At 41.2% G+C, this 22,364-nt stretch overlaps 1 protein-coding gene across 20 annotated transcripts in view; it reads right to left on the bottom strand.

Moving 5' to 3' along the window:
* Positions 1 to 22,364, bottom strand: part of GTDC1 (glycosyltransferase like domain containing 1) — a 159,509-nt gene that overhangs the window by 96,751 nt on the left and 40,394 nt on the right. For 14 of the 20 annotated variants that reach the window (XM_072342107.1, XM_072342118.1, XM_072342105.1 and 11 more), the window contains one exon: positions 12,470 to 12,680. The exons of 5 other annotated variants lie outside the window; for them this stretch is intronic. In XM_072342107.1, coding sequence (XP_072198208.1) covers positions 12,470 to 12,651 — 182 coding nt within the window. In that variant the 5' untranslated portion in view covers positions 12,652 to 12,680. Of the gene's footprint in view, positions 1 to 1,621; positions 1,780 to 12,469; positions 12,681 to 22,364 lie in introns of all 20 variants that reach the window. One more of the 20 variants, XM_072342120.1, reaches the window with a different exon arrangement.

Here is a 22,364-nt window from a genome sequence, read left to right as displayed (position 1 = left end):
ACACTGAATCTTATCACAAGAAATACACATGCCACATAGCTTCCTGGTTTGAAATACAGACTCACAAGTAAGAGTTAGCAGACTAAGAAATTATTACGCTATTATTAATAGCAGCAATAGCACTGAGACCATTGGAAGAGACCTTGAAGTCATCTGGTTCCAACTATTTGCCTTCCTCATTAGCTGCCCCCTTCTTGAATCTGCTTTCTCTGTACTACCCAATGAAACAAGACACAGTGCAGTGGAGAGACTTTCAAACTCAAGGCTCTTAACACCAGAAATAGGTATGTGTACAGTTGTACAGAGGACTAATCCAATCACTGAAGGCTTACGAGTCATCCACTTCGGAAGGATGACCTGGACAAGAATCAACAAAACTCCTGACTGTAAGTATCAATTTCAGCCTCCAATATGAAGAACAAGAAGCATCCTCCAGGCTGGAACCATTTATACATCCTACAGCAGAACTGCCCACGAAGTAACCTCTCACCTAAAGAAATTCTTTTTTCCCTAAGAAGCCAAACAAAAACAATCTAAAATATTTATTGCCATGAGTTTCATCCTCATTCCATAAACTGTTTAAGAGACATGACATCATGCTAACTATCTAGACCTGTCTGGTTGATAACAGACACAGATTTCACGCTGAAGACAAAGCGATAGAAATGTGAAAGGGTGCAAATCTACAGGTCACAGCAGATGCTGAACACCAGTCTGCCCTGCCAAGGCCAGAGCTGACAGTCCTGCAAGCACAGGAGGTCTAGCAGCGGCCAGGGCTGGCAGCACAGGAACAAACCTGGCCAGCCTTCTGCAAGGCTGCTGCCCACAGCTCCTGGCTACAGGGCTTCTCCACAAGTCAGTGCATTTCACAGAAGGCAGAATGACAAGCCTGAAAGAAGGTTAATACTAATTGAAGTTTGCAGCAGTGTGTAGCAGGGAATGAGTTCAAAGTAGCCATTAGAGAGAAATCCACCTTAAACATAAGCAAGCGTATCTCAAGGCAGACTTCTCCCCAGCCACAAACATTTTGCTTCCAGGCCACACTGCAAATGGGTTGATTTTCAGCTTCCAGTTGGTATACAATGAAATTCCAAAACAGCACTGCAAGAGCACTTTGGCAAATAGATTTAATTCAGTTTTTGACACCCTAAACTTCCCACGACTCTGTGAAAGAGCAGTCAGTGAATATCAGGTTGGAGGAGCCAAACAATCATTCGAGAATGTGAGCCCCACCTAAGTCTAACATCACTGCAGCCACAAACCATACTGTTCCTTCATACAAATCTACTCCAGCTCCATTTGGGGTAGCTGGAAATGTTCAACCAACAGATAGGTAATAAGACAAAATAATGTTGGTTGCCATAAAGCTGGCACGAATGAATGATTTCACCCATGAGCCTTCTACGACTTATTTAGTGAATCCAAAAGTTAAAATGCTGCTTTCTTATTCTGAGTGCATGATCTCCTCAAGGAGACTATTTTCAGACATTTAAAAGAAAAGTTGACTTTACAATAGGAAAAACGAGTGTACCACATTTCAAATCCATTAAAATATAAAGTTCTGGTTACAGGCGCAACAATCTGCCTAATTAGTTTTTCCTAATTAGCAGGATGCTCTAACCTCTTTAATAAGACTTCTGTGGACAGAATGTTCCATATTGGTTATCCATCTGAGGAAAAACTGAACAAATACTTCTGGAGCACAGCTAATAGACCGAGCGTGGTTGGGCTTCGTGGTCAGCAGGCTGCTCACATGGGCTGGCACTTAATGCTGGCAATCTGCGAAAAGATGAAATAGTCTACTTAAAATGTACCACGGCTTGCATGACAACTCTCTTCATAACAACGGCACTGTAAAGACAAAATTAAGGGTATTATGAACAAGAATTAATGGAAGTAACTGTTTTAAACTCCGTAGGATGAAGGAAATACAAGAAGAAAAACAAATGAACACATGTACAGGACCGATATACGCTGCACAAGGGTGAGCTCAAGATGGGAAGACACACAGCATAGTGATGCTGTAACAACCCCAAGTGTGACTGAGCACTTACGCTCTGTCATGCAGCATCTGCATTGCACACAGTATTTTTTTACCTTCCTCTTTGTGATTCAGACTTAGTCTGAAACAAGCAATTAATAGGCAACAAAACTATCTCCGAGTCCTATCTCTTGCAGTAAAATACACTCCCATTGTTACTACACACTGACCATGTAATTTAAACTATCAGTTGAGAGAAATGCAGAGCTCCGGTCATGTATTTGGACAGAGGCAGATGCCCAAGATAAGGACAATTCAGGCCCTTACTTTGTTAGGAGTTTGAAGAGGAGCTGCTGAGCTTCATCTTAACAGCAGAAATATTCTGTATACAGCTTAAAAAAGCAAGAAGCACACACAAGAATCTCAGGCACCAACCCATTCTCCCTGTAGAGCCCACCCATGCTGTGAACACGCTGGTCTTGCACCCATCAACGGATCTCCTAAAAGCACAGGAAAGCTATTAGATTCTTCATTTTTTCCTCATCAGGATATAAGAAAACTAAGAGACATGCTCAAAATATAATTGAAGAGCAATCCCCTGAAAAAAAAAAAAAAAACTCTTGCCAGACAGCAATAATAGGAGGTAGAGACATCATAAATATTGTCTTTAAATATACCCAAATCCCAGAGACCCTATCCAATTCACAATGTCAATGACCTCCCATGCTACTGTTAATGATGGAAATTAGTGCTTTAGAAGGGTAGATTTCTACTTGTTAACAAGGAATGTATATGCTACACATTGTAACACAGCAGGGCACACACAAGACAAGCCTTAGGTTCCCTGCTCCATATTCAAAAAAATAAAAAAAAAGAGGGGGTAAGTTTTGCCATTTGTAACTCGTGACACAATCTGGAATGATTACATTACAATCTGTCCTTCCTGTTTTGAAACTCCTATCTACAGCCTCTTCCTAGAGATCTGCTGACTCGGGTAAGACCTGAGATCTGGGTTGAAAGCACGGAAGACCTGGATGCCTCAGCAGCCACAGAAACTACTGAGGCCTGATTCCAAAGTAGCCTGGGCACACAAAGTCCTCTGCAAGACCAGCATGAAATCTCTCAGAGGTAGACCTACAGTAAAACAGATCCAGCTTGCACAACCTTAAGTAAACAGTAATGCTAACAGTCTAGAGCAGACAGTAACAAGGTCTCTGTATCCAGGTCCTGTACCACATAGGTCTCTTGCCTGTTTTCTTGAAGACATCACCCTCAGGGACCTGTAAATACAAGGGCTCATTCTGGAGGACCCCAGATGACCCAGAATACTGACGCTTAGTGGAAGTAACAGAGAACAAAGGGAAAAAACAGCAGTAAGTCACGATTTGCATGATACATAGGCAGGTAGAAACTTCTTATTTCCTCCCAGGACTGTCAAGAGTCATGCTAAGAAATGCATAATGCCCAATGGCAATGCTGGACCAACTCAAACTACCTACAAACTTTCAGAGAGCTCATCAGAATAGGATGAAAAAGCCTCACTTGGAGGCTGAAGTCAAAACAAAAAGAACAAACAAGTAAAAAAATTAGTCTGCTAACAAAAATACTTCAGAGAGTTGCCAAATGGAGCAAAACAGTGAGGCTGTTTGTGGAGAACCCCTGCAGTCATCGCCCTTCACCACCCTACCAACCAACCACATCAGCCTCTGCCAGCGCCATGATGCACTGGACATACTTGCAGGAAAACGGGGCTAAAGCACACATTTCCTTTTTATCAATGGCTACGAGGCAGACAGAAGTTATGTCTGGCACTGTAAACAGTACGATGGAGCACAGTTCCTTCAGAAATAACATCTAATTTTGGCTCATCTACAATTTATTACAGGACAGCCATAGCAAGAGAAATTCTCCCCCTAAATTAATTTAGGAATCATTTCCTTCCTAAATAAATAAATAAACAAGCAAAGATAACTTTTTCATTACAACTTCCCCGGCAATTCATCTTTTTTTCTTGCATGATTTTAGTATCTCTAGCACTATTTCTCCAAATGCATTTGGCATATAAATTTTTTTTTTTTAGCTGTTCTGTTTAAAATAAAATTGATTAGCAGGAAATTTCCGCATATGCACAGCTTAAAAGAATTCTGTTCCTCGGGGTTTAAACACAGAGATGTCACTACGTATGATAACTGTTTCATGTTTAGTGAGTTACAACTACTCTGTCACAAGTATGAAATGTAATTTGCTCACAAAAGCCAACGGCGCTGTCAAACCTGCAGTACTGCAGAAGAGCAAGGAAAAGAAATGCCTGCAAACTAACTGCTCCTAGATAACGGTCCCATTTATCATGCTTAAATTCCACCTTTAATTAAAAATGGGACATCCTTTTACATACATAAAGACTGCGTACGTTCCAACAGGTATTAATTCTTTCTTTAATTTCTGCCAAAAAAAAAGAAAAAGCATGTATTTGTTTTTTGATGTTCTGTCCATGGCTGTTTCCTTCACTCTTTCCTCAAGTTGCTGTTACACAGAAGTGCAAGCAAGCTGCAGTGTGCAACAAGTAAAATGGAAGCAATGAGAGTTAGAACGAAAAACGATGAATAAGCTGGCAAGGTTAGAAACATAAACAATAAAAAAAAATAAGTGCTCTGAAATGGAAAACATCCTTTAAAATGATGGCGTCCACTGGACCATCAGAGTTTATGTGCAGGAGGGAGGGAGGGAAAGACACAGACAAAGGACAGAGGCAAGAAAGGGAAAATAGTATCCAGGAGAAAAAGGAGATCACACAGATCTTCATTATAGAACAAAGAGGGAAAAAAAGCCTCTTGGTTGCTTTGTTTTTGGCAAAGAGACTCCAATGAACAGACAGGGTGTGCTTTGGTTCTTGATATATTTTTTTAAAGGGAGAGTAAATCAATTATCATCCCAATTCAAAGTCTACCAAGGAAGGTACTATTCCCAACATACCTGTGCTTAGCAGAGCAAGAGGGGAGAGGAGGAAGAAACAAGTTGCTCCAACTGCAGTCTGGGGGAGTCAGAAGTCCCTGTTAAATTTAATGCAGTCCAATGCACTGCAAGTTGGCATATAATCCAACTACGTATACATTTCATACCTAAGGAAGAAGCATCACAACCCACAAAGTTAAGTACTTCATGGGCAAGTTTAGCATTTCAATTTGCTTCAGAAGAGCGTTTACGAAGGGACTACAACAAGCATCCTCATTTACTGTGCCTCAGCTCCCACCTGCACAGACCCCAACACGATGAACTGGGATCTTTTAGATGAAACTAAACCAGGAGGGGATGCTCTTGGAGAGCACTCAGTGCACTCGGGCCACCTCATGTGGAGACGCAGTCCACTGGAAGCTGTGCACATCTGGTTAACCAGACAGCTCCCTAAGGAATGGCTGCTCTACAGCCTCCCCATAACCCCATCCAACTGCAGTACTTGTAAACATAGCGCCTGCCTAAGTAGTCAAATGTGGGTCACAATTCCAGATCTGGCTGTAATCATGGAGGAACCAAGGAGAAAGAAGAAGTCTTCAGCATGTTTTTAGAGCAACCTACCTAGCCTTTCTCCAACGCAACCCACTGCCAGAAAAAACACCCTGTGACAAACTGGGAGACAAGCAACCATTTGAACAAACACTTAAATTATATCATCTGCATTACATTTAGAAACCTGCTCTTCTGAAAGGTTTATCACTGCCATGACAAGCACAGGATACCTGCTGTACAAGCGGGATGTCCAGACGCTTTGCTACCACAACCCTGGCTGCCCTGCAGCGGATCGGGCCATAAACCACGTTCCTCTAACAGCCCTCCTGTTGAGAGCTCTTCTTCACGTTGGGTACACATTAACCCTGCTGGCTAATTCTTGCTCTGCTGCAGACTGGCAACTGCACCATCCCTGGCAACCCGAACAGCGGCGTTCAGAACCGTGACCTTCCATGTGTGTGGGTCAGGCTAATGTTTGCAGAAAGAAAAAGAGATCAGTGGCAATGCAGACCTTCTCCCAGAGCGTTTCACTACGAACAGTTTGTGTTATATAAAGTTTCTTTTTATTATAAATACCTCACAAAACTCAGCCGAGCTCTAAGTACCCATTAAGAAAGGCAGGTATTTGTAATGCTGGAATATAAAGCTATAAATCCACACCACGTGCAAACCAAGTATCTGACAAAATTTGTACTTGTTTCTAAGGCACGCAAAAAAAAGAAGAGATTAGGAAAGAAGCAGCACAGAAAAGAAAGAAAAAAACTAATCAAGATTTTTTCCCTTTATTTGATGCAAACCACAAGCTCTGCTTCTTCCCCTTTGAAAGATCAAATTAGTGTTACAGACCGGAATGACAATGAATTGCAGAAAGCATCATATTCCTTATTATACAGTACTGTATATATTTGTTATTTGGAAATAGAAATGTAATCTATAAGTAATCTAGAAATAAAATATATACACAGCAACCATTTAAAAGGACAGATAAAATGCTCATTAAAACCCTAAGTGCAGAAATACTGAATCATAATGCACAATTTCATTACATTTTACTGCCAGCAATGTAAATATCAATTCTCCAGGTGATTCATAAAATTCATTTTAGAAAGAAAAATAAGGATTTCCCCAGGCACTCGAGAACATAAAGGAAAAAACACATGCTACAGTTTGAAAAACCAGACTGTTCTTTCATTGTCTCATCAGAATATTTCCCTGGAATTTCAGCAAATCTTTTACACATCAAACGGACAACTGCCATCCCACATTAGCACTGTCTATAGATCACGCACCAATCACAACGAGCTCCCTTCCCGCTCCCGCACCTCTCCTTGCATTGTGTTAATCATTCTGATCTTATTTATGCCAAATTTGAGATCATATATACTTCCCTCGACTTCAAAGGGAAGCGGCCTTGATTTAAATTCCTCTACTAACTCTTTTAACTCTCTAAATTGTGTTCTAGTGCCTAATAGCAGGACCGGAGCGTGCACGGTGGGCAAATTAAACAACTCAACTTTTTTGGAGAGAAGATTGAGTGTGGGGGTTTACACACCAAAAAACAACGTAAAGAAAACCTGTCACTTTTAAAATGAATAGCTACCATCTGCCAGGATTTTATCTGAGGCAAAGTTGATTAATGCAAAGCGAATGTTTAAGATCATATTGCTGTCTCCCTGAATAAATTTCAGGTAGTTTGCTTACTGAATTATTTGTTCTGTTTCTCAAAAGGTGTCTTTTTTTTTTGTTGTCGCTGTTGCTAATGTTGGATTCTTCCCCCCCCCTCTCCGCTTTTACGCAGCCAGACCTAAGAATAAAAGCATTCAGAACGTGGCAGAGCTGTGCTGCTGGCTGCAGCAAGGTAATTAATCTGAGAACAAAGGAGATTCCACCTCCTTCGCCGACTTGAGGAAAACTTTCGGGCAGCCTCACAGTGACACTGCAGAGTGAATTTTAGCCGTCTGATTCCAAGCAAAGATAAAACACAGCTCCGGTGTTACCCGCAGAACAAAACGACTTTGTGTTCAGGCTTTCCTTAAGCCTTCCAACAAAGCATTAACCCACATTTACTCCCCCACTGCCAAAAACCAAACAAACAAATAATACCATAATAAAAAAGAAGCTACATTTTTTTTCTCGCTTGAAACAATGTTGGAAACAGCAATTTTCTTTTGTCAACTTCACCGAGGCACAGATTCACATCAGTGTTCTGATCATAACCGTTCTCAAACATCAATTTTGTGCCCTTCTAAAGAAGTTTAGCCTGAGAGGTAACATCCCAAGTTTTCCAAACAGATCCGGGTGGCAACAAGCCAGAATAGACAAAGCCCACTTTTACACGTACGTTCCCACGTTACGTACGCTCAGCATCAGATGGCCTCCGAGCTCCCCTCAACAGAAAGGAATTCACACCCTTTATTCAGGCCGGGACAACCTCCATTATCTGGGGCTGGAGAAGCAGAGGGTATCATCTGCGATACGCCGCAGAACTTCATGCCGTTCCATATGGACGTATATGCTCTTTGCTTACACTCCAAGCTGGCTGGACAGGAGCCAGCTTTGGTCAGAAGTCACCAAGTTGTTTTAGCTCAGAACACGGTGCCTGTGTCTTGTATCTCAGTAGGGCTTATTAGTCGAGGCTCAACACCGCGCCAGGACGGCCATATGGCCTTCTGGTGCGAAGCGAGCTCACTACCAGCTAGTTCAAAGCGTGGGCAGAAGGAATGTGTATGCATTTGCACGAGCCCGTGTTAAGTAACCTTTGTGAACCCAATTGATTTGTTGGGTTTTTAAGAAATAGTTTTTTAAAAAGGAAGTTTAGTACCAATGAAATGAAAGAGGCAGTGACCCTTTGTGCAGCTGGGGAGGGTAACGAGGAGCTCGAGATGGGGCAGCATCTTCTACAGTCATCTGTCAGGGCAATTTGCGCTTAAAATGAAGGAGACCTTGGGTTTCCTGGTTTGGGATCCCTACAGCAAGTCTAGCACACTGATTGGTGTCCATCCACAAGGTGACAGAACAGAGTCAGTTCCAGACACACTACTCTTAATCAAACAAGGTTCCCTTTCTAAGGTGATGCTGGCTGTTGCGATTAACCACTAACTCATTTCTTTGTCCCTTTGTACCACCCAAACAAAGTACAAAAGATGACTCACCAGCCTACACCCTAGGGGTACTCTCTGTACACAACTGGCAAAAATATGCAGTTCACACACACACACCCCATCACACCAGCTCAAACCAGTATGCTGAGCTCCATCCCACCTTCAGATACAACGGAGTTGAGCAAGAATGTCTAAATACACAACATAAATCAATGACAATATATATTTACCTAAATATTAAAGCAAACATTCTAAAATAAGCAAAAATAAGTACTGAGTAATTTTATTATTATTCTTATTTTTAATTTTTAAGCGCGTGGTTGTATTTTATTTAACTAAAATGCTACTCATAAACACTATATATTTATTATTTAGGACCAAAAGCTGGGAAGATCTTTAACACGGGAAAATTATTCCTCTTCCCATGCAGATTATACAAAGATGCCAGTATTTGACATAAAGACATAAGGACACAAGGCAGAAGTGTTCCCAGCACAAACGGGCATCTGAGCTTTCAGCCTTAAATGAAATGCCTGAAATTTGCCTGCTTTGCTTCAGTTCCAATCTCCAAACTTCCTCCTCAGGACACACTGCTTAAAGGTATTTTTCCTGATAAGAACACATGTAGCAAACAGCAAGTTTCAGTGGAATCACTCATACACTGAATTAATCACTGGAATAAAGATGTACAGGATGGCCATTTTTAAGAGAACATTTTCAATGACTCCATTAGTTAGAAAAAGTCACTCCATTAACATATGTTTTTTTTTTTTCCTTCTAGAAATGAATGAAAGCGCAAGATCTGAACAACCCTTAATCACGACAGTCTTCAAATGCTATTTACAAACACAAACCAAACTAATGCAACACAGCACGCACATACACGTTATAAACTCTTGGAAGATGACATACCCTGCTCAGCACCACACTCCTCAGATTCCTTCTCAGAGCTCTATTAATTGAAACAACGATTTATTTACTTTTTCTCTTCCATAAAACGTAAAAAGCATAGAGTTTGTCTTTAAAATATAGTTGTCAAGTATCAGCGGTATATGTATACTAACATTTACCCGAGGGGTATTTCAGGGCAAGAGTTTGTTACAAATAAAATCTTTATTCATATGAACAGCTACCTGGGGGGCAGTACTGAATGTAACACATAATATTTATATATGTAAGGGTTTTTTGCAAATAATCCAGCAGTGCTATTAAAGCAAACTGGAAGCTACGCTGCACTTCAGCCTTTCTGCTTTGCAAACCTAATTCTCATACTACTAGCTTGCATTTGAACTACGTTTTTTGTAGAGAAAAGCCTCTACTAAAAAGATGTGCTTTTTTTCCCCAGTGTTCTGTGTTGATTGCTGCGTCTCCTCCCTTTCCAACCAGGGCCAGGAGGATGCTCTGGAAAGCTGCAGTTGTACCAAGTAAGGGAAAAAATCACCTGAGTCACTGCATGGCAATTTAGGAAAGCTTTTGGCAACGTGGCTCTGAGCCTCACTCCAGGGAGTACGTGCCTGTTCTCTGATAAGCAAGTATTTGCAAGTTCATCACAAACTCACTGGTCACTGCAGAGTATCTCAATTGAACATCTATTACTCTTCAGCTCATGTTCTGCTTCAAAAGCACTTTTTAAGGCTGAACAGCACGCTGAACTTCACTTGAAAAAGAACAAGCCTGCCTCCTTCCCCTACTACCTTATACATACAGCACTATCTACCTTTTAAAAGGAAGCCATACAGCCATCTGCTGCATATACGCACAGCAATGCTATCAGACTTGTCAGCATCAGTATTATTTCTCACACGGCATCCTGAAATTAAGTACAGCTGGAAAAACAAAAATTCACTAACGCTGCTCAGCTCCCAACAGTTTGCACTTGAGATATCTCTGACCTTTCTGTATTATTAAATGCACAAACAGAAACAAGGTATTTACGAAATGTCATATTTTAAAACCGTCGCTTGGAAGAGAAATTTTTTCTTCTACAAATAATGTCAATAATGTAAATAATGTAGATTTGATATTTCCCACTACCTCACAAGAAGGTTTAAATATTTAAATGTGCAATTCAAAACACACGCTCCTGCCAGCTTGATAATTTCATCTTCACAAGCAGCTACTGCCTGGGAAGCAGATCTTAAACGGTTACCAGTAAGCTAGATATAAAAGAATCAATGTTAATTTTAATCAATGATTTTTCTAGTAGGAGAGAGTAGTCAGCCTCATTAGGTTGATGCATTTCTACTTTCAATTTAAAAAGGACTTGAAACACTCAATTACAAAACAAACATTAAAAATGTGCACGGAAAGTCACAGAAGCTGTTTCTTAATCACTTCTTCCTCTCACCAGTCGTATCAGCCTAAAACCTGCACACGTGGATAAGGCACATACCCATGTTAAACACTGCAACCTTTGTGAACTATGGCTATTTGATTCTGTCCGATCAAACACTAACAGCAACAGCACAGGAAAAGCTTTCCTCTCCTTAAGATGCTCCATTGGTTAGATCAGATTTATTTGTTGTCAGTAAAGGTTATACTTGCACATAAGTCTATGACAGATTGCAAGTTTATTAACTTCAAGTGAGTTTTCAAGCTGCTGGGTTGTTGCTTTTTTCTTTGTCTTTTTTTGTGTGTGTTTTTTTTTCCTTGTTGCTGGTTTGTTGCTTGTTGGTTTTATTTTCCCCCCATCATTTCCCTCCCTTTCCCAAGATGTGGGTTACTTGACAAATTGGAGTTAAGTTATCTTGGGTCAATGTAACTGTAAGTTAAACTAATGAAGCGTACGTCTATGAGTGATGTCTGATTAGTTTAATACAGTTAGTGCTGGACAGCTTGGGCTGCTGACCTTGAAGGAACACAGATAACATTGCGATGCGTTGGAGGATGCGGTTGTGATACAAGACAAATTTACATAACAGTTTGTCATATATACTCCTCCAAAACAAAATTGTTGCAAAAGGGAAGCAGTAAGAAACTAACACTAAATGCCTCGCACAAGACAAATGGGAAGAATAATTAGAATATTTGGCTTGGGATGGCAGCTTATTTGAAATGCAAGCTGGAAGAGAAAAGGTGTACATTTATATGGCATTCCAAGGCAGATTAAACACTGCGTAGGGCAACACTGTTCAAGTGCAGCCGTCTACAGAAGATCTACTCTTGAAAAAAATAAAAAACAACTGTGTTCCTTCCCCCCATCCATTACTTCCCTTTGCTCCAATCTGGAGTTAAAAACACCAAGCCCAGATTTAAAGAGTAACCAGATGGCGCATCACCTAGGTGCACCTGGGGTCCTGCTGAAGGTCATCCCATGGCTGAAAAGCAGATGCTTGTGCTATAACATCCCCGGGCATGAGCAGTTCCTCTCCATGAAGGCACACAGTGAGCCAGGTACATTGCATCACTGCCTGCAAATCATCTCACCACATCTCTGCTGGTCAGGTAGGCCAAGCAAAACTGCTGCTCTAAAGACAGACTGCTTCTGGAGTGACTGGTTCTCTCTATGGAATAGCTATCTGTTGGCCTAAGCAGCACAGTGATCACATCCATGCAGTCTTTCAACTCATCAATGAAACAGTTTATATCTTTCCTTACTTCTAAATTCACTTGATAAATTTAAAATACAATGTACATATACACCTCTAAACAAGTAGGCATCACATATATATATGTGCATACTTGGAGACTTTCAAGGACCAGCAAGATAAGTTAAAGCATTTTAAGAAATTCTAAAGCACTGTCCCCATATTTACACCCATGCCCACTGCTAGTCTCTATTTGCCTGTGAATACACAACTGAATACACAGAACTGAAACTGCAGCTTAAGAGACTTTGTTGAAGGCCTCCCTGTCATTTGAGCTAACCCAGCTCCTGGGTTACCTGTAATTAGCACTTGCTGGCACCGTTTGCATGAAATAAAGAGCAGCAGTCCGTGCTTTCCAATGCCACTTCTTGGCAGGGAGTGTACAGAGGACACATTCATCTTTCAGCTCTTCTTGAAGAAGATCCATCAGCTGTTTGTGGGAACCACCGTAAAAAGCCTCAATGAGAAGAACACTCATTTTCCCACTTCTTCAGCTCTGTCTGGAATCTGAAAAGGACCACAGAGAAATAATTCACTTTAGAAATACACAGGATTTGGGTTGGTTGGTTGTTCAATTAAAGGATGTCAGAAAAAGCAAAAATTTCTTTCTACAAGATCTCCCAGCATCTTCATTGTTTACCTGGAATGAATCCCTTCATATTAAGTTAATGGATTTATTTCAGCAAATGCTGCTAAACTTTTAAAGTGACAAAATTACAATGACAAAAGCATCACACCTGTTTGCTTCAACTCTTACAATGTATAATTTGAAATTTTAAAGGAACTAAAATATTCAGGGCTTATTGCTTTGTTTTCAATCATTATTAGCAAGCACTTTGGCCATCTGGGCTTGGAGGAATGTCTGAGAGCAACCCAAGGACCTCAGAACTCTATCACCCCTGGAGTGGTACACCCTGAGCCCAGAGGAGATACAAACCACATTGCCATTCCTCAGGGCTCCAACACTGGAAGAGAAAGACTCTGCAGGCTAAAGGAAGCTTTCACATGCAACCACGGGGCTGCTGACAAACAGGAAGCAAAACAGGCTACCCAAAGAGAAGGGAAAGATGACTGTTGCTCAGTTTCATGAGTCACAGACTCATGGTACCAAAAAGCTGTTTTGCAGATGCTTTGACCAACACCACCAAATAAAAAGGTCTCAAACCAAACCCTGAAGACCATTCACCACCCACGACACCTGTCCAATCAATTCCTTCTCACCAGGGAGGACCCTGCTGTTTACTCCCTGCTGACTCAGTGCCTGGGCTCCATGGCTGATGCTGCCTATTACAGGACCCCACGCTCCTTCTGTGCCCTGCCATTTCTAGTGGCATCAGGTTGGAAAAGTCCAATCTCTGAGAGCAGGAAGTATTCTGTTATCAGATCTTAGAAAACAAATGGGAAAAAAATTTAAAGCACATTGCAGATGTCTAAAGATCGATTGGCCAGCAACAGAAATCCAAATACTGAAGAAAGGTAATTAGAGAACAAAATATAAGAAACCTCTGGGTAGTTCTGAGTCATTGGCCCATCACTGTGCAACAGAGATGTCAAACTCCTGGGTCAGTACAGATCAGTTAATAAGAAGGAAAGCATTCATTCTGTGCTCTTTCTTGTCACAGTCCAGCCTGGATTCAGGTTATGATTTGTTCTATTACTCATTTTCCCACTCCGCTTCAAGTAAATTTTGTTTTTAAACAAACATGTTACTTTCGAAAGAAAAAAAACCCACCAAACTGTTGTCTGGAAGCAGTGAATTCTGTCTCTTTTAGGTTTGCTACTTTGCAGGTAGCAAGGCAGATTCTGATCTCTTTTCCACTGACCTAATTTCAGAATCACACTTTTGAAATCACTGGCGTTTTCTGAATTCACAATGATGTAACTGAAATCATAATCCCTACTCCAAAGCCCTTTTGGAACCTGCAGGGTAATAACTGCGAGAAAAACACAAGCTGTGTTGGAATAGGCGCTATTCACCTACGGAACGATCGGTAATTAATCATGCTATGCTCGTCGCCAAACGTCGCCGAAACTTTAAGTCAAAGGATCAAGAGAGTAACGTTTTGCAAATTCAAAAAGGGGGGGCACAGAGAAGTCTGAAAATGTCACTGAGTGAGAATGAGTTGCGGTGAATTTGCCAATTGGTGGTATCAGCAATAATTTGTTCATAAAATATCTGATCAAGTTGCACTCCCCCAGACTAGTTCTGAAACCGGCCCTTATCGCTAGGTTTAGCTGAATCAACAATGTGCTCTCGATTCTATTTCACAGCAGTTTTCTCTGTTTGTTCCTCCCCAGGACAGGAAAAGACGTGTTGCAGCTCTCAGGTTTCCCTCCTCCTTACAGATCCTAACATTTAGGTTACGCTGCACTCACCCTTCTACCTTTAACAAAAGGTAATTAAAACATGTTTTGCAAACATTGCACAAGGGTTCTCCATGCAACTAATTCCTTTTGGCTGTTGGAGCTGAGAAGTTTGGTTCGAGCCTGGATGCACTGCAGGGTGCATGGAGGCAGCTCTGGCTACACAAAGCAAACTGGAACCTGGAGATCCCACAGCAGCCGCACACACAAGTGAAGAAGAGCCATGACACATTTCTCAGGTCCAAAGCTCGAGGGCTCTCTTGCAAACCCATTCCTCACCCAAAAATGTAGGTGCTGCTCACAAAAATCCTCACCAGCACTCACAGGATTCGGGTGTCACACAACCTACGTGCATTACCAGTAATAGACATGTAGCAAAAATGTCACATGAAGTGCAGTAGATGGCCTTCTTGGCTGGTTTTTGCCTGTTTGTCTTTTAAGATGCTACTCAAATATGAAACCACTGAACAGTCATGGCAACACAATACAAACCGTGTTTACTTCGGGAGTTGACTAATCTGGAACAATAAAAACGCCAGCCACTAAATCGTGTGCTTTAAAAACATACACTGATAATGCAAAGGAAATTATGTTATATAGAACTAATAATTCCCGGTATTTAAAAAGTCACAGAGGAGGTAGGACACAGCCACCTACCTCGTATTTCATCCACACAACTTCCAGCTTTGTTCACATACAAAAATAACATCTATTATTTTTGCTTTATTTCCCCTGACCTAGCCAAGTTAAGGTAAATATCTCCTATGTACTCCTCAGAGGTCTCGAAAAGACACGGATGATAAATGGCCTGAGAACGTTCACCATATCTGATGGAATGCGATCCTCAATTAAATATAAATCACTCCAGGTATTCTTTTACCCATTTCAAAGAAAACAACAAATATTAGAAAAACATATCTGCTTCCCTTTTCCCATTACAGGGCTTCCTCTGCTCTGAGCCAGCAGCTCAGCTCCAGCCCCAGGAGCTCAGCGCTGCCGTGGCCAAAAAATGGCCTCTCTGCAAGCATCATGTGTACTGGTCGGAGCTCAGTATTTGGGGCAGATGCTGGGAAAGAACTGGCTGGAATAGGAACATCCCACTCGGTGGTAACGATGCCAAAAGTCATGCGGTAGAGGCACTTTAGGTCCCTAAATGGGCTGCTGTTGTCTGACCCAACAGTTTTTAATAAAATAATAAAATAAAATAAAATCTATCCCGTAAAGAGCAATGAGTATTTATTTTAATGGCATGGAAGAATTAACTGTTCGAGCAGTCACAGAAACCACCGCTTCGTTTGAAACTCTAGGTAAACACCAACCAAGTATTTCTGTTCACCAGCCTAGGTAGCGAAAGCTCGTCATTTTCCATGATTTATTAAGGAACGTACTTCTGCTCTGCCTGAGACACAAGTGTGGTTTCACAAGCATCAGCACAGCTCGCATCGGGAAGCCAGAATGAGCTCCGCTCATTGACGTCTTCAGACAACATAAATTACAGATCGCGTTTAAGTATCTGTCCAACCAAATAGCTGAGCAACAATCCAAAACCGAGGGAATAACTGTTAATATATTCCATAGGTAGAGGGCTGCTATTAGTAACAGGAAATAAGGTGTATGGTTTCAGTAATGATTGTTTCAACCGCCGCAGTCCCACACAGACGAGAAATTTCTTCCACCGCCGTATCCAGAGCACAGGCAGCTGGCTACAGAACCCATCAGGTATGCCCCGTGTACATAAACACACTCACAGCCTTTGATGGTTTCAGATAAGCACGCTGCCATACCTATTACAAGCAAAAACTTTTAGTGCTCCACATTCCGGTAACATGGGATTTCCCAAAGGGCCATTACAGGCCCTACCTTGCCCCCCCTGCCCCTTTCTCCTGCCAGCAAAGCAGCACACACACACAAACACACACACACACAGAGTAACCCACATTGAACCAGCCGGCATTGCCCTCCTACTCATGATAATGACTCACAGAAACTCCAGAGTTATACCTTAAGCACAATTGCATTCTAATGGTTGACCAAATTTTAACTCAAATGTACCGGGCTGTAAGTCATTACCAAACTGGTTATTTGCACAAAGTGAGAATGCCGCTCAATCTACCCTTTATATAAACCAACTGAAAAAGGCAAGAAGTTCTGCTCTCCTTTTGAGAAAGTGGTAAACCAAAATGGTTCACCTTCGTCTGGACCAGCACCAACATTCACTTACCAGCGGCACCCAGAAACCCATCCACACAGCCCAACAGCTGCACACGCCTACACAGATGTCTACACTGAAACCAGGATGCACGGCGCTGTCTGATTTTATTCCACTAAACCCTAAAATACTCTATTTTAGTTCCCTTTGCTTATCATCTACACGCATGTTTGGGAAGGCTGTGTTCATTACGTTGACAACCAGCTCCCAGCCAAAAGTAAAAATAGAGTGAATGGGAGAAAATGGCACAAATCCCAGTGGCCTCAGCCAGGTAAGCGTTCCCATCTGTGAACTCTGCCTCAAAATCCCTTTCAATATCAGCCGTATTTACCACACTTATTTGAAGTGCTTGGTTAAAAGACTTCTAAGTTTATTCTTCTACAGACTGCTTTAACGCACCCTGGAAAATCAGCTGTTTGTCATACACTTTAAAATATGCAATTAATTACCCATTTTTCAACTCGCTTTCAAACTTAAGAGCTGTGTGTGTGTGTCTCTCACTGTAGCGCTCGAAAAATCACATTCTCATGTGCTTTCATTTTGATGCCAAACCGATACGGATGTCCCCTGAAAGATCACTGTCAGTACACTTATGAGACTCTACCAGCAGCCCCAATGACAAACTTTTAAGTGAAGGTTTTAAGTTAAATATATGTATTTTTAATGATTTAGATCAAAGTACCATCACAGGACAGGTTTTTTTTTCCAGACAGGTTATTGCTGACTGACTGCCTTCTAATGCAAACCGACTTTCTAATGCTCTTCTAAGAAAGTCAGTCTGCAGCTGCAGGGGAAAAAAAATACAACACAACACAACTAAGTCCTAAGCCTGCAGGTAACTTGTTTAAAATCTGCCTCTTACTTCTCTGCAGAACAGAGAAAGATCCCATCACGGAAAAGTAATGGTGCACAACTTGTGTTTGTCACTGGGGGCTACGACCACAGCACAGGCAATGGGATGAGTAACCCTTCTGAACGTGACTCCTTCTTGGATTCCTCATTCCAACACTCGAGGCTGAGCACTAACAGGTAGAAGTGTGACTGCTTCACTGGCTGCAGCCCCGGAAGAGCAGAACTATGCACCACAACCGGCAAACTTTAAGCCTAAATTAATCTCAAATCCACAGCACGACTTCAACTGTAGCTTCTAAGCAGCATTCCCCACTGTTACGACTTGAAGGCCACTCATTTGTCAACTGAATTGACAACAAGCAGCACTTCCTAAAGAGGACTTAACTGCAATCTGTAAACTTGCAACCTTTATTCTTGCTGCACCAAAATAGATTAAACCTTCTGAAAACCTACTAAGATCTTCATTTACAAAAATACACTACTTCCGTTGCATTACACTACAGAAACTTCTTTGCTTGCCTTGTTGAAAACTGCTTTCCTGAACGACTGACCAAGCTGGCCAAAATCCAGCTGGACCACAGCTAGTTTATGTGGTATGTCCCCTGCAGTTTGCCTCTGTGCCTGCAGCCAGGTGAAGCATCTCTCAGCTCCATGAGCTGCGTGGTGAATCCTTCCACTTCAGGGCAACTGCTCATATCCTGTCCTTAAAGCATCCTGAAATACAACAGCAGGAAATAGAAGTTGCACTTTAAAGATGTCCCGTGGCTTTTAATGCAGAGACACCCTGACACAGGAGACTGTAAGGGCTCCTTCTGGACTCTACATATTTAGAAAGTAGCATTCTGTAAAATCTGTGTATGAAGCTGTGCATGCTGAGTGAACAATAGTGCTATAAATCCTTACAAAAAAAAGCTGTTAATGCATATGCAGGGTGTGCATTTTAAAAACTCCATATTCCCACTGCCTAATTATTTCACCTACGTAAAGACACTAATGGCCTTCACCATCTCATGTTGAAAGTCCATTTTTTGTTTTCCTTTCAGATGTGGAAAAGCAAAGAAATTGAATCCTCAACTTTTCCTTTCCACTTCCTTTCTTGACATAGCCTTAGACTAACATGACTACTTTGCATCTATATGTCTAGCCATCCTCAATCAAAATCTTTGAAGATCTTAATCTGTATTGAATAAATTGTTTGTTTTCTCCAGTGGAGAAAAAACATCTGCACTTCACATTTCTGGTTAGCTTAGAACTAGGCACAGCCACACACCATGGTGGGGGTGTGCAACTAAATATCATCTATAAACTACTTCTATGCACACAGACTACATCAAACCAGGTAAGTAGTTGTGACTTTTGGTTAGGAAAAAGCATTCTTGATTCCTAGGCCAAAAAAGAATGGGCAAAGACAGAGATGTGATGGAGAAACAGGGTCCAGGTTCTGCCATGAGGATGACCTCAGCCACGAAGATCCCTCCCATCACACAGGATAGTGTGATGGGAGGAGAAAAGAGAAGAAAAAAAAACAACACAACTATATCTAATAAGAGACTACAATCAGAAAATGCAAAGTATAACAATTGTAACTGATAGAAAATTAGTTATGTCAGTGTAACAGTTAACAATAAATTCCCATCTGCCATGTAGTTCATGGTATGTTAGTTTTATCCAACCTATCTGGACTGTGTTTATGGTTCTTGAAGGCTTAGGACACTTTCCAAGACTCATCTTTTTCAGTAGTGTACTTATTACAACAAATTTGTCAACATCTGTGATCTTGAAGTCTTCCATTAGGTTTAAATAGATGAGAGATACTTGATTTAGAATTTCTCTCAGTGGATAAGGGACTAATAGGTGTGGTAATGGGAGATTTAGTGCTATTTTTAAACTTGACAGGAGACATATTAGTTGCTAGTTCCCTATTACAGAAAAAGCACCAGTCTGGTTAATAATAGGCTGGCATGTTGAAATTCCTCCAATTCATTAGGAATACGATCAGAAATGTGTTCCACTCATCCCAGCCTTCGGACCAACTTCTACATAGAAAGGTAAGCTGCACTGGTAACCACCTTAAGCACATACATACTTGAATAAGTTACATGCAAATATTTGAACTGATTGAAGTTGAAAGACTCGGTCTATAATTCATATTGGCTAATTGATTAAAAGACAAAAGGCTTGCTAAAAGCCATCAGTAAGTGCTGTGTGAGCTAACAGAATCATCCCACATCAAAAAGCTGGTCTATTTTCTACAGCAGATTTTAAGTAGTAAAAACTTAAACAATGAATCATTCTCATATCATGACAGTTTGGGATTCAGCCCTTAAAAATATCCTTTTTGTACAAAACCTGGAATTCTAAGAGTTAATCTAAACATTAGGCTCGGTAGCATGAGATGTTTGGCAGCAACTTTTGAGTGGGCACAAGCCAGATTTATTTTACAGTCAGAAATTATCCATTTGAATATGTGATGAAAGGATCTGCATCTTCAATCACACCTTGAGTCAATAAAAAGGACGGGATGAGTTCTACTGTCAGATCTAGTTCTGCTGTGAAATATGGGAGGAGCCCCACGCAGAGATGTATTGCTGAAGGACTAATGTGCCAAATCCACAACACATCCCAGTAAGGCAACTTCAAAATCAGATTCTTCCAGCATGTAAACTGGACGCTAGAAGGTATGTCAATTCCATCTGCCATCTCATCCATAGAACAACCTGCAGACTAGCAATTTAGCATGGTAAGTGCAAGGACTGGCCAAGCTACGTAACTCTTAACCAAGCGAAGAGGACAGTTACTCATCAGATTTTCATTTGTTGCTTAAGAAGCAACTTTAAATTAGTGCAGTAAGTTTCTACAGTGGTCTGGATACAATGCCCTTACAATCCATAACGTAACATCAAAGCTGCAAAATTACCTGCCTAAATACTTCTTAATTTTAACTACTAAGTACTGTTTGAATTCAACAAGTGAAAACATTCAAGCTTTCAGTCAAACAACTCCCGATTCCTCAGGAGGAACCTGAACCAGTGCTTCTTACTATGAGTCTATGAAAACAGAAACACATCTCGGTAACTTCTGTCCAGTCAGCACCATGTTATTTCTTTCAGAAACCACTTGAAAACTCTCAGATTCCATAGCAAACGTCACACAACATCAAAAGAGGACTTCATACAGCCCCGAACATGTTTTTCCATTTTAAGAATATTTTCTCCCTATTGCCAACTCCACAAACAGAAGGATACGTTATCCACATCCATTTCTAAATCTGGTGCAATTAGAGTTGTCAATTCTATTTAGCGGTCCAGCGTCGTGTTTCCTGTAAATAGCCCAAGCCCTCAGAAGAGGCTGCAGCAGCACTGAAGGCTTCGGAGCACGTCCAAGGCACGTTCCGACAGCACGCTGCAAGCATCTTCCAACGTCTTGCTGGCACAAGAGCTGCCAGCCTAATGACTGCAGGCAGCTCCTTTCATTTCTTGTCCACGGGGCCTTAGGAGCCTGTAAAATACTCCCAAGGATTTGCTTAAAGCGATGAAGAAGGGCATATCGCTGTACTTGATTTCATACTGTAAGTACGAGAAGTGGAAGGGGTCTATCTCTTCCACTGAGAGAGGTATCTATGGATACACAGATCACAGCAAGCTGAAAAATACTGCCATCAGTTAACTAAGGATGTCTGTCATCATCTGTCAATTGAAATGGGGAACATTTCAGGAAATATTTCTTTTCAGCAATATACAGGCGTCTCAAAACAATCTGTTTGGGGAGGTTATTTTGTAAACAAGCTTAGGTTCTGAACTGGGTTTTAAAAACAGATCCTGAAAAGGAATGAATATCGATGACTGGGGGAAGCCCCAGCAGACAGGGAGCAGGAGCGGCTGCAGGTAACAGCAAGGCAAAGACATGCACCAAAGATGAAGAAGCCTGGTCATCCAGACATAACATTTTCCCTTGAAGGTTAGCAGATGGCTGTGATTAGAGAAGTGTCATTAAAATCACAGCCATCAGAAATTCCATGCCTTAAAAACTTTCGTTGCACAGGTTACAATCTGGCTATAGTATGTGTTCTGCATTGCCATGGCAGAGGTAAAACCGGTTTTAGATGCATTTCTCTTTGCAGGCTCCCCCTGCAAACAAGTACAATTTTAAGAACTGGGAGCTGAATGCAGTTTGCAATGGCCACATCTACTGCCTCACAGAGAAAACACATCTTCATTACAGGGCTCAGAGATGAAGAAGCTATTTTAAGGTTGTTACTGCAACATTCAGCTGAAGTTAAGCTGGCTATTAGTAAGTTACCAATATTACTGATATGATGAAATACCCAAGCTGACATTACAAGCCAATATGAGAATTCCACTTACACCTCACAGATGCGAGTTCCCAGGAAAATCAACTAGATGTGCACATGTGAAGGTGATCTATGAAGCCGGTTTAGTTGCACATTTAAATCATTGGTAGCTCTGAAAGATGCTTCACTCTCCCAGTTTAACAACTGGAGAGCTAATTAAAACATAATTAATAAAGAGGGAAGGGGGACAAAAAAGCAAGTGGATGTTCAGCGTAGTTGCTGTGCACGCTCAGGTAAGCTGCCTTCAGCAAATCTAATTTGCATAAGGCAATGCAAACTGGGTACATAAATTAAATCTTACCAAATAAATGCTTTGGGAAGAGAAAAGAAGTTATTTCCATCTATCTACATGCATTAGTTAACACCCGGTAAAGAAACCCTAAACCCAAACGCCTGTATGTTTCAGAACAGCTAA

The sequence above is a fragment of the Excalfactoria chinensis genome, chromosome 7 (assembly GCF_039878825.1).
Source record: "Excalfactoria chinensis isolate bCotChi1 chromosome 7, bCotChi1.hap2, whole genome shotgun sequence".
NCBI lineage: Eukaryota > Metazoa > Chordata > Aves > Galliformes > Phasianidae > Excalfactoria > Excalfactoria chinensis.
Note: the sequence above shows the minus strand (reverse complement) of the source record. Positions and strands in the feature narration are given on the sequence as shown.